Source organism: Sciurus vulgaris, assembly GCF_902686455.1.
Source record: "Sciurus vulgaris genome assembly, chromosome: 8".
NCBI classification, from domain to species: domain Eukaryota; kingdom Metazoa; phylum Chordata; class Mammalia; order Rodentia; family Sciuridae; genus Sciurus; species Sciurus vulgaris.
The window spans coordinates 145,414,899-145,430,356 of record NC_136468.1 but is presented as its reverse complement, the minus strand read 5'-3'; the positions used below and the strand labels follow the sequence as shown (position 1 = coordinate 145,430,356).

The following is a 15,458-nucleotide window of genomic DNA, read 5'->3' as shown; positions in this document are numbered from 1 at the left end:
CTCCGAAACCTGAACTTACCCTCTTATGGTTAATCAGCACAATTTTCATCTGACCAGCAATATTCTTAGCATATGTGTGAGGCTGCCATCTCAGGGCCTATCAGCCTGTGTGGGAGGCAATCCCCGTGGCATTCCCAAAGGAAGGGTGACATGGAAACCAGGCTCTATGGACACTTGAGCTGTATGGAAGAAAGGGCTGGGTGTCCAGTTAACAGTCTAGTAAAATCTGGCCCTTGACGGAAACAGTCCTAAGTGAATGCAAAGGTCTATCTTAAATAAAGAGTCACCAAGATTCAATAACAAGGACAATAGGGTCAGCACTAGCTCATATGCCACCTTTGTGCAATTCAGCAATTCTGTGCATTTCTCTCAGAGGAACATCACGACCAAACACACAACCTTCTGTTTATTTGAACACGGCCTGGGGACAGATTTCCACATGCAGGCTGTGTGGCCACGTGGTCAGCTGTAAGTACCCAGGTGGAGATGGAGGCAGGGGCAGGGGTGGAGGCTGACTGGGGAAAGAGACCGGGGATCCCAGGGCGGGGCCAGTCCTGCTCAGTCCTTCTCCTCTCCGTGGGTGATGATGTGCACCAGGTTCTTATAGTCCAGGTTGCCCGTCACGTCAGGTGGGAAGGCGGTGAACATCTGGTCGATCTGTGAATAGCCGGCAAGATGCCAGGATGATAGGGGGGCTGGGCGGGGGTGAGCGTGGGGCCCGGATACAGAGGCCCCTGGGTGCGGGGTGTGAGATGGCCACCCAGGCTACTGCCCAAGGAGAGCTTGTGGTCCAGCTGCTGTGCGGGCAGAACCCCCTCCCAAGGTCATGCCTGTTCCGGGGCAGCTTGCAGCTGGGACCCGTGTGGGGGTGTAGAGGGAGGTTCCAGGCCAGGGCTCCCACGTGTCCACAGAGACCATCTCTGAGTCTGACTCTCAGCTGACCCAACCCCCCAAGTGGACATCCTGCAGGGATATTCCTGGAAACCCACCTGGTGCAGGGACTCCTAAGGGGCCAGGTGGATCACCAGTGCTATGCCTGGTGGGGTCTGTGGCTAAACGGGGGTGCGTGGCCCCTCTACAGGGGCCGTCACTGCCCGGGCCAGCTGAGTGTGGCCACGTAGGCAAGAAGCCAGATTCCTTGAGGGAAACTAGAAATTGAGATTTTTTTTTTTTTTAAACCACCTAATTTTCCATCTCATGAGTGTTGGCTGGTTATCTGGAGGCTTGTAGCAGCTGCCGCCGGCATGGCCCAGCGGGGCTAGCGCCTTCTTTCCCGCTATTAACTTGTTTGATCCTCACAGGGTGTTTTGAGGTACGTTCCATTCCTGTTTCTGTTTTACAGATGAGGAAACCGAGGCACAAAGGGTAAGGAGCTTGTCCCACTTCTCCCATCTGATGGGAGGTGAAGGGTGCGCTTTTAAATGTTTGAGTTTTGCAGGAAAAATGTAAATACAATTTTTAATAAAATGTGCAACTTGAGGGAAACGGGCCTCGGAGGCTTCGGGGGAGGGGCAACTTTAAATAGACTCATTGAGGCTCGTTAATCATTCACAGGAACATGGTCGCTCATGGAGGGCCTTTGGCAATCTAGCCAGTGTCCCCTCTCCCGGACTCCTTACTGCCACCTGCTCGCAAAAGTTTCCAGCAACTTCACCATTGCTGATGCTGCTGGGAAGGCCAAGCAGAGAGTTGAGCAGTACACAAGTTGCACAACCGTCTGTGGCGGCCCTTCGGGACACAGTAAATGGAGGCGCTCGCTGTGTCCCGGTGCATTGTGGGGCAGGCCGAGGCTGGAGTCAGACAGCCTGGGGTGACCTAGGCTCTGGCATTCGCCATGAGTGCTGTCCTTTGGGGCAAGCGACGTGACTTCCCAGGTCTCAGTATCCCCATTGTTCTCTCTCCCGGGACCTGGGCGATTTGGGAGGAGACAGATCCCCTGGAGGGAGCCTGGGGCTGTGTGGCGGGGACCCCTACCTCCTCCTTGGAAAACCTCTCGGCCTGCGTGGTCAGCATCTCCCGCACACTGCAGAGAGAGCAAAGCGGTGTGGGCCCAGGCGGGCGGGCGGAGCGGCGGGCGCGCCCCCCGGGCCACTCACTAGTCGGCCTTCAGCACCCCTTTGCCCTCGGGGTCGAACACCTTGAACGCGTTGAGAATGGTCTCCTCGGGGTCGGCCCCTGGAACAGAAGGCGGGGTCCTGAGGACGCAGGGCCTGAGCTCCCCGGGAAGCCTGCCCCTGGGCGCTGGGCCCAGGGACTTGGGGAGCCATCGGAGGAGCCAGGCACATCTGAGCTCGCCACAGGCCACATGCCACCGAGGACCCGGGTCCTGCCTTGGAAGCCTGCAGCTGTGTGGCCTCAGGCCAGTGCCTCCCGGTCTCTGAGCCTGGGTTCCCCTGAGCGCGCGTCTGACCTTGTTCATATCTTCCCCCTCCTTGTCGCGTCCCCGAGAGCCGCCCGCTCTCTGCCCACCCGGTGGGTCTGGCGCCCAGGTTTGGCCCAGAGCCCAAGATGCACCCGCGGGCACGCGGGGCAGGCACAGCCCCTCGGGCTCACCCTTGAGCTTCTCCCCAAACATGGTCAGGAACACGGTGAAGTTGATGGGTCCCGGGGCCTCCTTGATCATCTCGTCGATTTCCTCGTTCTTCACGTTCACGCGCCCTGCGGGGGACGCGGGGTGGGGTCAGCGCTGGGAGAGGGTCGGCGGCTGGGGTGCTGGCCCTGGCCGGTCGCCTCAGGGCATCTGCTCTGGGAAGAGCCAGGAACGGGGAGGCCGGGGCGTGCAGAGGCCGGGGCCGCGTGGAGACCTTCTTGGTGGTGGTATTTACAACAGCTGGTCAGCCAGAAGCAGCCCGCGCAGCCCGTGGGAGGACGGGCTGGCCTTCTTTTTGGTACTGAAGACCGAACCCGGGGTGCTTCACCACCGAGCCACATCCCCAGCCCTTTCTTTCTTTATATTTTTGAGACAGGCTCTAAGTTGCTGAGGCTGGCCTTGAACTTGGTATTCTCCTGCCCCAGCCTCCGAGACTCTGCCTCATGGTGAGCAGCTGCACCCAACTTGGTTATCTTTAAACCGGCATCAAGGCTGCAGATGGGGCTCAGTGGTAGAGGCTTGCCTAGCATGGATGAGGCCCTGGGTTCCATCCCCAGCACTGCCAAAGAGTTGGCGGGTGGAGGGAGAGTGTCTTTCAAATAGTGTCTTCACGCCTGAAAGCTTTTATACAAATATTTTAATTTTTTACTCAAATGGGAAATATTCTTATTTTAAAGAACCCCCCCCCCACGTTGGAGGCAGGAGAGACAAATTAGAATCACCCAAGGGAGCTTTTTCAATTATACCTGCTGTAGCGCACTGTGGTAGAGATTGTGACATACCTGCTTTTCCTCCTGCCAGTGCCTATATAACACCTGGTGCAAATTAGAAAAAGCTGCCCTTTAAGACAGTTTATGTTTTAGATATAAAAAACTATGGTAGCTTCAAGCGTGAATAGCAGCCTGTAGAATCGGGCAGTGCACAACCTGCACAGCTGTTCGTGGTGACCCTGAGTTCTGAGGATAGGAATTGGTGGTGGTGGTGGGTGGTGGGTGGTGGCAGATTGGACGTGTATATTTTGAAAAAGCTCAATGCTCTCCCGATCGCACTGTCGAGATGTTAAATAAAGCTGAATCCAAAATAGAACGATCCCAGTTATTCGAAAATCCGAACAGATAAGCCTGGAAAGACTCAGAAGAGAGAAACTGAAAGGTCAACGGCGGAATGTGGCCTTTGGGGGTAACGTCAAACTCTCCCTGATGCTTTTCAGAATGTTCTGCTGCTCACGCACGTGAGCTGGCGCCACATCGCAAGTCACACACACCAAAGCTGCTTCTGGAGAGACTAAAAGGTATGTGAAAGCGCTTTCCCTTCCTCTGAGTTGTCTGGAAGGTCAGTTGGGGCAGTGTTTCCTGGGGAAACAGCAAGCTGTGGACTCTCTCTGAGGGTCCCCCCTCCCGCCCCAGAGGTGTGGGACGGGGGACCTGCCAGGTGGCTGCAGGTGACATACCCAGAGCCGCAAACGTGTCTCTCAGGTCATTCTTGTCGATGAAGCCGTCCCTGTTCTGGTCCATGATGGTGAAGGCCTGGGGAAGAGAGGTGACCAGTTGGTCAGCCCAGGAGGCTGGGCTGAGGATGGGGGACACGTGGCCCTCTGGAATCTTTAGGGGGCCCCTAGGACTTTAGATCAAGAGAGATTGAAAAGAGCCGGTCAGTTTCTCAAAATGTCAGGCACACCCAGCGGCTCGGGAGGCTGAGGCAGGAGGATCGCGAGTTCCAAGCCAGCCTCGGCAAAAGCGAGGACCTAAGCAACTCAGCGAGACCCTGTCTCTAAATAAAACGCGAAATAGGGCTGGGGAGGTGGCTCGGTGGTGGGTGAGTGCCACTGAGTTCGAGCCCTGGTACCTCCGCCCAAAAAGATGTCAGGCACAGTCACTGCACGTCACGACCATGGCGCACTGAGGGACACAGTGCACATCCACAGGGACGTTATTCCCCGACCGGAAATGACTGACGCCGCCCTTCACGGGATGGCGGGTGAATGCCTGCTCCGTGCGGTGGAGAGCGGCTCAGGAGGAGAGAGGAAGGGGCCACCAGGCTCAGGGCGTCCCTGGGAACACGGGCGGATGCACAGCGGCAGGAAGCGCAGGCCTGGGGAGGGACTGCGGCGGGGACCAAGCTTCCTGGGGGGCGATAGAGCGTCCGCAGCTGGAGGCTAGTGGCCCTGGAACTCACTCTGTGACTTGATTAAGCCCCTGAATCTACCTTAACCCGGCAGGAGGGGTTTATGGTCTGTGAATTGGGTCTCCGTAAAAGGGCTATTGTTTTAAAAGAAGTTAAAGAAGTTAAAACGGGGGTCTCGGGCAGTCTGCCAACACTCAGGCGTGTCACAGAGGACGCCCATTTTTCGAGTTCTTTGCTGCAGCTGGTTTCTGGAAGGATCCGCACCTGCGGCCGCCCACCCCCAGCTGGTCTCAGCCCCGGTGGGGAGGGTGGGGAGAGGAGTGGGGAAGCCCTCCCCGTGGTGGCATTGCACCCCGAATCCCTCTCTTCCTGGTGGCCCCGGGGGATGGGCATGCCAGCAGGCAGACTGCTCGCGGGGACAGGCTGAGCCCACGTCTGCGGCCCCGGCTGGTCTCTCGAGCGTCCTCCCTCCAAGGGCCAGGTGGGCCTGTGGGTGGCCCAGAGCCAGCCTTTGCTTCTGTGGGGACCTTGATTCAGAGTGTGTCCTCAGCCTGTGGGCAGGGCTGAGCTCTGCCCCACGGTCACTGAGGTTTGCTTAATAAGGGACGTCCCCACTGCGGGACAGCATTTCCAACGGAGCTGGTGCTCGGTCCTCAAAGACTGTACATAAAATGGGAGGGGGGAGTTAAAAGAGAGAGAGACAGAGAGAGAGATGGGGGGGAGAGACAGAGAGAGATATAGAGAGGGGGAGAGACAGAGAGAGGGGGAGAGACAGAGAGAGAGAGAGATGGAGACAGAGGAAAAAGGGCAGAGGGAGTTTCGTCCAGACGGGGAAGGCCAGCAGAGTGCTGGAGGGGACTGAGGGGAGGCAGAGGGATTGGAAGAGGGAGGGCAGCGGGGACACGTGGTCCCACATGGGATGCGTCCACGGAAGCTGTGAAAGGACCAAGGACCGAGCAGGAGCGGCTGGTGCGCTGCGCCTTTGTGCTGATGTCCAGTGCCCCATGCTGGGCACAACCAGGAGGAGCACAGTTTTAAAAACCGCACGCTGCAAAGCTCAGGAGATTTGTGCTGCTTTCCCCGCGTGGATGGGAAAAAATACGGATTCTTCCCACCTAATGACCCAGTATTGATGGAAACCTGGGGGAGGCAGTTTATTCTTGGGGCCCGTGGGAACAGAGATCCTGGTGTGGGGTTCTGGAAGGGGGTTTGCACCAGCAGCTCTGCTCGCTCCCCTCCCTCCTCCCTCTCCCTCCTCCTCTCCCTCCTCCCTGTCCCTCCTTCCTTTCCCTCCTTTCCCTTCTCTTCCCCCTCCCTCCTCCCTCTCTCTCCTCCCCTCCCTCCTCCCTCTCTCTCCTCCCCTCCCTCCTCCCCCTCCCTCCTTCCTTTCCCTCCTTTCCCTCCTCTTCCCCCTCCCTCCTCCCTCTCTCTCCTCCCCTCCCTCCTCCCCCTCCCTCCTTCCTTTCCCTCCTTTCCCTCCTCTTCCCCCTCCCTCCTCCCTCTCTCTCCTCCCTCTCTCTCCTCCCCTCCCTCCTCCCCCTCCCTCCTTCCTTTCCCTCCTTTCCCTTCTCTTCCCTTCCCTCCTCCCTCTCTCTCCTCCCCTCCCTCCTCCCCCTCCCTCCTTCCTTTCCCTCCTTTCCCTCCTCTTCCCCTCCCTCCTCCCTCTCTCTCCTCCCTCTCTCTCCTCCCCTCCCTCCTCCCTCTCTCTCTTCCTCTCCCTCCTCCCCTCCCTCCTCCCCCTCCCTCCTTCCTTTCCCTCCTTTCCCTCCTCCTCCCCCTCCCTCCTCCCTGTCCCTCCTTCCTTTCCCTCCTTTCCCTCCTCTTCCCCCTCCCTCCTCCCTCTCCTCCCTCTCTCTCCTTCCCCTCCCTCCTCCCCCTCCCTCCTCCCTCTCCCTCCTCCCCTCCCTCCTCCCCCTCCCTCCTCCCTCTCTCTCCTCCCTCTCCCTCCTCCCCCTCCCTCCTTCCTTTTCCTCCTTTCCCTCCTCCTCCCCTCCCTCCTCCCCCTCCCTCCTTCCTTTCCCTCCTTTCCCTCCTCTTCCCCCTCCCTCCTCCCTCTCCCTCTTACTTCTGAGTTCCTTTCAACCAGTGGTTCTGCTGCTAGGAATTTACCTCAAGGAAACGGTCAGAGGTGGGAGCAATGAGGTGATCTTTATAATAATAAAACATTCTAAACAAATGCACCAGCCAATCAAAGGGCATCATTTAAAGAGATCAGCAAAAATGCTGATGCCGAATTGCTCAAAAAAAAGCAATGGAGGCGTGCCTTTTTGGTGGGGGGTTGCAACTTGGCTTGAACAATAGATACATGTGTCACAAAGATGACCCCGAGGCCAGGTACTGACTGCAGGACTGATTACGTGGGAGGAGAAGGGACATGGTATTTCTTTTCTTTGTGCTTTTCTAAAACATTTTTTTCGATTTTTTCTGGATAATCTGCAAAGGTTATTAGAGAGAACTTCTTGGACAGGTTCCCACATGTTCACACGGACAGAGGTGCCTGATCAAGGTCCCCGCCGGGACAGGGAGTGAGAGGAGGGTCCTGCCTGCGGGAGGGCCGCGCACCCACCTCCTTGAATTCCTGGATCTGGGTCTGTTCGAACATGGAGAAGACGTTGGAGTTGGCCCCTTCCGCCCTCTTCTTGGCTTTCTTAGGCGCCTGGGGAAGAACAGCATCCATGGGGAGAGGTGGAAGCTGGAGTCAGAAACCTGGTGGGCCCACCCTGGGCGGGGGATGGTGGATGGGTCCACACATCTCTCAGCAGGGGGACAGGACTGGAAGGACAATCTCTGACAAGAGGCTGCGGTTCCTCTGCAAGCTGGGAGACGGGCAGGTGCGCCTGGTCTGGGGACAGAGGCCACACCTGCAGATCGGCCAGCTGGCGCCCACCGCTCCGTCTGTGGCATTTCCAGCGCTCAGGGAGGCACGTGTGGAGCCTCGATTGGCCGTCAGGAGTGCGGGACGAGATGACGCCCTTCCGGGGTGTCACAACCCATCTGCTCTCACCCTACAACTTTCCTGTGTTCCAAATGGCAGAGAAATCACCTTCCTAAATGTCCCCGCCATGTGCCAAGTCCGCAGTGCAGAGAAGGGCGGCCTCCCCTCCCACTTCACTCTGCCTCTAAATAACAGCAAAGGCTTCCACGTGGCACGTGCACCAGTTCGCAGAATTCTCCCGACTGCTCTGTCGAGCAGATGCTCTCTCATTACCATCCTGGTCTCACAGGGGAGGCAGCTGAGGGTCAGAGAAGATGGGTCACTTGCCCAAGGCCACACAGCCACACAAAGGCAGGGCTTGCATTGAGCTTGGACAGTCTGACTGCAGAGTCTGTGCCCCTAACCACTGACCCACAGTGCCCCGCGCTGGGGGCTGCCTCTTCTGCAAGGGGAACACCTACCCCAACGATACGGGAGGAAAGGTTTTAAGTTTACAAGTTCAAAAGGTGAAAACAGAAAGATTCTTTTCCCCAGCTGCCTGAACAAGAGAAAAGAATTACAATTTGATCCTTAAAAGCGGTCAATCCCATTTTGCAAGCCCCGGGAGATATCGATTCCTCGAGAGGTCAGCAGACAAGACATAAAAAAGCCAACTCTCTTATTTTGTTTTTGTGAGTCCCCGGGAGCTGCTGTTATTTGCGGCCGCCCAGGGCACTCACTGGGCTCCCTCTGTGTGTGCAGAGCGCACGGGGCTTTTCCACGGTGGCTGGAGTCCTTGGGAGCCGTCTCTCCCCCTCTCCGCTTTGGTCCTGGCCTTGTAGGTGGCACCTCGCCCTCCCTGCCGCCCAGCCTCACCCCCTCGCCATCCGAGGCTACTCACCATGGTGGAAGGGATGCAGGGCTACCTCCTGCAGAGAATGCCACGCACTGCCCAGCTCTCCTCGGCCGGGGAACAATAAATACTTCCTCCCCAGGTTTAAAAATAACCCCATGACCACTTTTGGCAGTGATAGGTGAGTAGACGCCACCTAAGGCCTCCCCACCCCATGCCGTTCTTCTGAAGTAAGGGCAGCTCACTGGCGGCCACCGCCACCAAGTGACACGTGAGACCCAAAAATGCATTCAAGGTTAAAGAGACAGCAGCTGGGTCATGGGAGAGATGCTGTATGCTGTCTGCAGTGCTCGGGAAGGCCACACTTGTGCTTGTCAATTTGGGGAAAGAAAAAGGCAGAGAGAGGGAGTCTCTCTGACACTCCGTATCATGGTTCTCACTGGTCCCACCTCAGGGCCTTTGCACGTGCCGTCTCCTCTACCTGGCACACCTTCCCGTCATCTGCAAAGCTCTGTCCCTCCCCTCCTTCCCATCTTCACTTAGACGTCCCCTTCTCAGCAAAGCCTCCAACGTGCACCTGCAGAGGCACATGTACGGGTTTCCACTCATACCCCCAGCACACACACACACACGCACACCCAGACCAGTCAAGAGGAGCTTTTCTGAACAAGATTCTCTGCCAACACCAGATTGAATGTTTCCCTAGCTAATAGGCATGCCATGGATTTTCGTTAAAGCGCTGTGCGAACAGTCAGAAGCTATAAATGGCCAAGAAAAAAGGTCGTTGCAGCCGCAGCGATGGCGAGGTGAGGAGCCCTGGCCAGGGTGAGGGTGGGCTTGGGCCCACGGAGGCAGGCGGGTGTCCGAGTACGTCCCCCAGGGCACCGTCCGGAGGGACCGTCTTGGGAGGCATTTTACTTCACTGGGCCTGTGGGAGGGGTGCTCAGAGGAGTGCTCTGGCTGAACAGGGAGAGGCCCAGAGTCTCTCGGGGCCTCAGTTTCCCTCTGAAACCTGAAGACCACAGTGGCGCCCGTGCAGTTGTGAGCAGGGGGGTGGCCTCAGGCAAGTCTGAGTACTGGGCAGCCTGAGTAGGCCTGGGCCACACGGCTGCTAGACCTGGGGTCCACAGGGTGGAGGAGGCCGAAGAGGGGGCAGCCTGGGCTGCTCTGCCCTCCAGGCTGGCATGACTGGGCACCTCTCCTGTTGACCACAGGCCTTGCCTGCTTGCCACCCGTGGGATTCCCACAGCTAACGAGTTGCCTGCAGCCAGAGGTGAGTCCAGCTGATCAAAAAGAAAAATCCAAAAGAAAAATAACCGAGGCTCTCAGAAGCCAGAGAGAAGCCTGGGCTGAGCCACCGGAACTGGAACTTCTAGAACAATCGGAAAACAAGTGGACTGTGACCTCTTGCTGCAATAAAAGTGTGGTCAAACGTGGTGGCTTCAGATGCACACATCTGTTATCTCGTGGCCCTGGGGGTCAAAAATAGAAACTGGCCAGCCGGGCCGCGCTCCCTCTGAGGCTGCGGTGGAGAATCCTTCCCTCGCCTCCCCCGGCCCCCAGAGGCTGCCCACATTCCCTGGCTCACAGTCCACATCATTCCAGCCGTGAGCCAGCCTCTCCCAATGACTGGCTTCCCTCCCTCTGGTGAGGACCCCAGTGACTGCGCCAGACCCAGCCGGGTAATCCTCCGGGGGAAATAGAGGAGACACAGCCGGGCATTCACTGCGTAATCTCTAAAAGCCCAAGAGTTGGTTTACTCCAGAAAATAAAATGAAGAACGGAAAGAAAAACAAGCAAACAAACCCCAAAACCTCTCGGAGCTTTAGGTCCTGCTTTCTGCAGCAGAAATGAAGTGGGTGAGTTAGAGGAGAGGTTTGTCCCTGATAAAAGCGTCTGTCCTGGCAGAACCATCTCCTCGGGCAGGACCGAGCCCTGCAGAGACGGGGCAAACTTCTCGGTAGCCCCAGAGGCAAGGGTGGGCTTGACTGAAGGCCAGAAGGTCCTGGCCCCCTGCAAGCGGGGGACAGGAGGAACACTGAGTTGGGATTCTCCTCTCCTGGTAGCTGAGGGCTTTGTCACTGCACAAGCCGTGCTTGAGCCCAGTCCAGCTGCGAATGAAGTTCTCCTTTTTGAATTCCAGAGAAGCCACAGAATTCTCGTTACCCCGGCCTGACATCGGCTTCCCTGGTCCTTCCTCTGTTCCAGGATCTAATTTTGGCCTCCAAACCTCGCTCTCTTGTTCTCTCTCTCTCTCTCTCTCTCACGCACACTCACCTGTGCACACGAGCAGATTGTTGCACATCAATGGTCTCGTACTGCACACACACAGATCCCATCTCAGGCCTAGTGTCACGTCACACACCTGAGCACAAATGCACACACACTTCCTGCCACTGGGTCTTTCCTGATGGGCCTTGGCAACCCTCCTGGTGGTCCCCGGCCCCGCTCCCTGGTGGCAGCCACGTGGCTGTGTGGGGCTGTGTGGCCCACTTGATACCCGCTCAAGCGACAGCTGAGCCGGGGCCGGGAGTGACAGCAAAATCCCAACTAACTTCCTCTGGAAAAGGATCAGAGCGATTTTTTTTTTTTTTTTTTTTTTAAATAAAAAGGTCAAAGTAGCCACAGTGGGATGAGTGTCCCGGATGTCCCCGTGCGGGCTGGACCGCTTCTGTCTTCATTCAGTACTGGTGCTTCTGGGGCTTTGGAAGGTTTAAACCCGCCTCGCTGGGGGCATATTTTCATTCCTTTCCTTTGCAGGTACTTTTTCCACTTTAGTCCCCAGAATGAATTGAAGTCATTACATCCCACTCTGTCGGGGAAAAGGGACGCTTCTCCACCGGACAGACTGTAGAACACCCAGCCGAGCAAGTGGGCCCACGTGTGGGAAGCAGCCGGGAGGAGGGTTCATCTAGAACCACACTGCTTTTGAGACGGCCAGGCACAGGGCAGGGGACTCCGTAGCCCCTTGCAGCCCGCGTCCCTTTAAGGACCGCGGTGAAGTCAGCCGACTCCTGGAACACAGGCATACCAGGCCCCGTCAGCTCCAGCTGCTGGCTGACGACTCTGTCACCAAGTGATAGCCTATCTCCTCCTGTCAGGGCCCCGGGGTGTCCGGGAGAGCCACCAGAAAGGAGGGCGGCCTCTCCTGCAGGCCAGATGGGCATGACCGGCAGAGATGGGCACCACGGCCCAGCAAGCCAATTAATACCTTTAAAGTTCCAGAATCCCCCTGGTGTGGCCCATGACCAGTAAACGTCAACTCTCACTCCGGAGCACCGTGGGGCCCCTCAGGAACTGTGGGCAGAAGAAATGACGTTCAGACAGGCGTTCATCTTCTCATTTCATTGTGACTTTGTCACTCGCTTAGGTTCCCAGACCAAAGTCCTCAGGCATCTGGATTCTGCCTCACGGAGGCCCCTGAACTGTCCTGCAAAGCCCTTGCCCCCAAGGCAGGAGCTCCCAGTCTGGGGTCTGTCCCCCCCTGCCTTTCGCACTCCCACTCCGAGTCCTTCCTCTGTGCCCGCCTCCGGTGTCCCCTCCTCCGATGTCCCCTCTGATGATGTCCCCTCCTCTGATGTCCCCTCCTCCGATGTCCCCTCTAACGATGACTCTGGAACCCTCCATGGCTCCCACTCCCCCAGGAGGAAGGCTCCCCTCCTGGGCCTGAAAGTTAAAATCTTACCCTTGACCCTGATCTGCCAGAATGGCATGGTGATTGGCAGCTGAGTTCCAGGTCGGCTCATTCACATCCTTGGCTGTGGGGACCTGGATTCTCAGTCCCCTGGGTCACTCCGGCAGGGAGCACCAACAGCTACACAGTGCCAGGCGTGGCGTACAGGCAGCGTGACGGGGAAGGTGTGGCAATTATCAGGAGTGGTCCTCACCAGCCTCCCCTCCTGGTCTCCCAGCCTCCCAGCCTCCCTTCCTGCTGCAGGGCCCTGGTACAGAGCTCCTAGGGACAGGTGCGCTGGACTAGCTGAGTTCCAGGGGACACGTACTGAGTCCTAGAGGGACTTGAGCCGGTCCTTGGCGTGGGTAACAAGGCCTGGGGAAAGCAGACCTGCCCACAGCCACCACTCAGCCACCACACGGTGAACTCACCAAACAGGTCCCCAGAGAAATCATCCCCACCCCACTTGCCAGAGCGCCAGGGGTTGGGCACCGCACAGCAGCGCCACCAGGCAGGCGCTGACACTGGACCCATTTTGCAGATGAAGAGGCCAGGCTCAGAGCAGAGCAGACACACACGCACTCGCACGCGCAGCCCCACTGCTGGCACCAGGCAGCCCTGGGATTCCAACTTGGATCCTCATGCCCCACTGTCCTCAGTCTGGTATTCCCTGGGGCCTGGGGACCCAGCCCCAGCCCTCACCCGCCCCTTACCCAGTGTGAGATCCACCCCAGGCCGCCAGTTGACTGTTGGTGGCTTTTTCTTGCCTGGTATTTTTAGCCCTGGGTCACCTGCCTGCCTGCGGGGGGCAGAGACTCCCAGACAATATCGTTTTTACTGCCGCCCTTCAGATGCCCGCGGCCAGCTGTCTGGTGGCATTCCTAGCCATTGTTACCTTGCGCAGGCCCGGATTCCAGAGACAGCTGCTGCCAGCCTCCCCTGCCTGCCGGCAGCCTCAGCCCCATCGCTGAGGAACGTGGCCTGGTGACAGCGCACACTGGTCCCACACGCCCGGCCTGGAGCTATATAAAGGCCGCGCTGCTGGCTCCTCAGGCATCTGACCTGGGGTCCTCGGGTGAAGGACCTTTCAGTGCTTCTTCAGCCAACACCCAGCAGTGCAGGGCCGGGCAGGCCCCTCCCGCAGCCCTCGTGGGCTTGGACTCAGTGGTGGCCACAGCCTCGGCCTGGGGGTGTGTGGGACCAGCTCCTTCTGTGTTCTGGCAGGAGATAGGCGAGTCCTGTGCGCCATGGAACATCGAGAGCACCCTTGGGCTCCACCCAGTAGCCACCAGGAGCAAGCCCCTTCCCAAACTGTGAAACCGGAAATGTCCCCAGACTCGCCAGCTGTCCCTGGGGTGTGGGTTGTCCCTGTTTGGGAGCCACTGACCTACAGAATGATTCCTGGGTTCCCTGCCAGGGAGGAGGCCAAGGGAGGCCCAGGGTGCCGAAGCCCACCGACCCCTCATCTCCTGGCCAGGGCCTTGGGGAAGGAAGGGAGCGTGGAATGCCCACCCTGCCACTTGGAGCTTGGGTGGGGAGGGTTAGTGGCTTTTCCCTGGTGAACCTTCCCCTTCTCATCTGCAAAATGGGTTGGGTCAGAACCCAAGCCCCACGGAGTGAGGACCACGGGTGTGATGGTCCAAGTTGGAGGTTCAAGCGTCCTCTCTGGAATTCATGTGGACTCTCTTGTTGTCCCTCAGCTTGGGCCAGCTCACCTGGGTGACCCCAAGAGCTACCACTGTCCACCCTCCGCAGCCTGTTGCCAGAGGGATCTTTGCAGCAGTCACTGCCTGCACTTCCAATGGCCGCTCCCTCCCTGAGGATGAAGATCCTCCCCGCCAGCGCCCTGCCCAGGCCAGGGCTGGCCATTCTCCATGGTGGGGGCTGTCCTGTGCCTTTGAGGATGTCAGGCAGCCTGTCTGGCATCTCTCCTGAGGTCAAGGACTCCAGATATGCCACATTTCCCCTGGGACAAAACGCCCCACTGGAGAATTGCCACTCTAGACAATTCTTGTCTATTAGGCTCTTCTGGCCCCACGTCCCTCTCCTCCTACCGCGGAACCTCAGCTCCATTCTGCATTTCTCCTGCCAATTACTTGATGCATGTCTGACTCCCCGCGTGGACCGCAGCTCTCAGGCAGGGACCGTCCGTGCCTGTCTTGCTCACTGTGACTTCCTGCAGCACCCAGTCATGGCTCAGTACATGTTTGTTGAATGATTGGACTGGGGACGCTGGCAGCATCCATTGTACCATTTTGTTAGTCTGTCTCCTTCTCTGAACTTTCCAGGATGGGCCAGGATTCAACCATCTTTCCAGGATCCTTGGTCCTGTCACATAGTCGGTGATCACTATAGACGTGTTCCATGGAACTGAATCCAACAGACGGAAGGTGGTCCAGAGTGAGTCCAGCACACCTTGGAGTGACCTGGACAAGCTCCTTTCCCTGTCTCAGGGCTGTGGTCAACGTCGCTTTCATAGGCACCCCTGCCTCCCCTGGCTCTGCAAGCCAGCTGGGCCTTGCTCATACTGATGAAGAGAGTCACAAGGTGCTGGGCCTCAGGGGGACCTTCTGCAGTATGTGTGGGCTTCACTCTTTATCTCCTGCCCCCAAGCAGGTCAAAGCGGTCAAGGAAATCAACTCACTCCCCTGCCAACTCCAGCTAAGCTCAGTGAGAGAGAGTGCTGTGATCAATTAGCAATGTCTGCCGTGGTACTGGGTTAAGGTGTGGTGCCACCTATGATATGTGTCCGTCATTCCTCCTTTGCAGGTTTCCTCTGAGACCTGGGGCAGAAAGGAAGTTCTTGGCCCATGTGTAGTGAGGAGAATGGGAGAGAATTTCCGGGTTGAACCAAATGGAACAATGGAGCAGTTTTTTTATTTCTCCCGGAAAAGCCACACAGAAAAAAAAACTAAGTGGGCCTTATTCTCCTGGGTGACTCTGGACAAGGGAACAGGAGCCTGAGGGATCGGGGGGGGAGGGTGCAACGAGGGTGTATCCTCGTTGGGGGCCAGGACATTTCACTGAGGACAAAAATAGACAGGGGAGAGGAGAAAGACAAAGAGGGGTGGATTAGGGAGCCTGCTATGGAATGAAGGTGTGTGGCCAGCTAGGGCCTGAGGTGAGTCATGGTGTTCCAACGGGAACGGGCCCCAGGACAGGCTAGGGTGCCATGCCCAGAGGCTGTCCTCAAGGTGAACCAGGGAGTGTTCAGAGGGGAGGACAAAGCCAGGCTGACTTAAAATCTGAACAGAGCTGGGACCCTGGGCCAGTGAGAAATGGGTTGTGCACAGGTATCAGCAAA

General features: G+C 57.7%; 1 protein-coding gene and 2 long non-coding RNA genes across 5 annotated transcripts; 1 reads left to right on the top strand and 2 right to left on the bottom strand.

Annotated features, from left to right (window-relative positions):
* Window positions 1-380: 380 nt before the first annotated feature.
* On the bottom strand, window positions 381-8,670 carry MYL2 (myosin light chain 2). Of its 2 annotated transcripts, none has more exons than XM_079149655.1 (7): window positions 8,530-8,670; window positions 7,281-7,370; window positions 4,041-4,116; window positions 2,554-2,658; window positions 2,097-2,175; window positions 1,975-2,023; window positions 381-657 (listed from the first exon to the last, which is right to left on the bottom strand). In XM_079149655.1, exons 1-7 carry the CDS (start codon window positions 8,530-8,532, stop codon window positions 559-561), a joined length of 501 nt encoding a protein of 166 aa, XP_079005781.1. In that variant the 5' UTR covers window positions 8,533-8,670; the 3' UTR covers window positions 381-558. The 2 variants fall into 2 exon arrangements, with proteins under 2 accessions (XP_079005781.1, XP_079005782.1); XM_079149656.1 differs by lacking the exon at window positions 8,530-8,670 and adding an exon at window positions 8,111-8,180.
* A 147-nt stretch (window positions 8,671-8,817) lies between these two features.
* Window positions 8,818-11,076, top strand: LOC306667211. The gene is made up of 2 exons (XR_013765479.1): window positions 8,818-9,287; window positions 9,696-11,076. It is a non-coding gene; the product is annotated as an uncharacterized lncRNA (long non-coding RNA).
* Window positions 11,077-11,179: 103 nt separating this feature from the next.
* Window positions 11,180-13,152, bottom strand: LOC306667209. Of its 2 annotated transcripts, none has more exons than XR_013765476.1 (3): window positions 12,616-13,152; window positions 11,693-11,770; window positions 11,180-11,495 (listed from the first exon to the last, which is right to left on the bottom strand). It is a non-coding gene; the product is annotated as an uncharacterized lncRNA (long non-coding RNA). The 2 variants fall into 2 exon arrangements; XR_013765477.1 differs by having other exon boundaries at window positions 11,693-11,778; window positions 12,922-13,152.
* Window positions 13,153-15,458: the final 2,306 nt, after the last annotated feature.

Coding starts and splice junctions, on each gene's coding strand:
- MYL2 (XM_079149655.1), bottom strand. Junction 4,117..7,280: donor AGATCCAGGAATTCAAGGAG/GTGGGTGCGCGG, acceptor TCTCTTCCCCAG/GCCTTCACCATCATGGACCA. Junction 2,659..4,040: donor AGACACGTTTGCGGCTCTGG/GTATGTCACCTG, acceptor CGTCCCCCGCAG/GGCGCGTGAACGTGAAGAAC.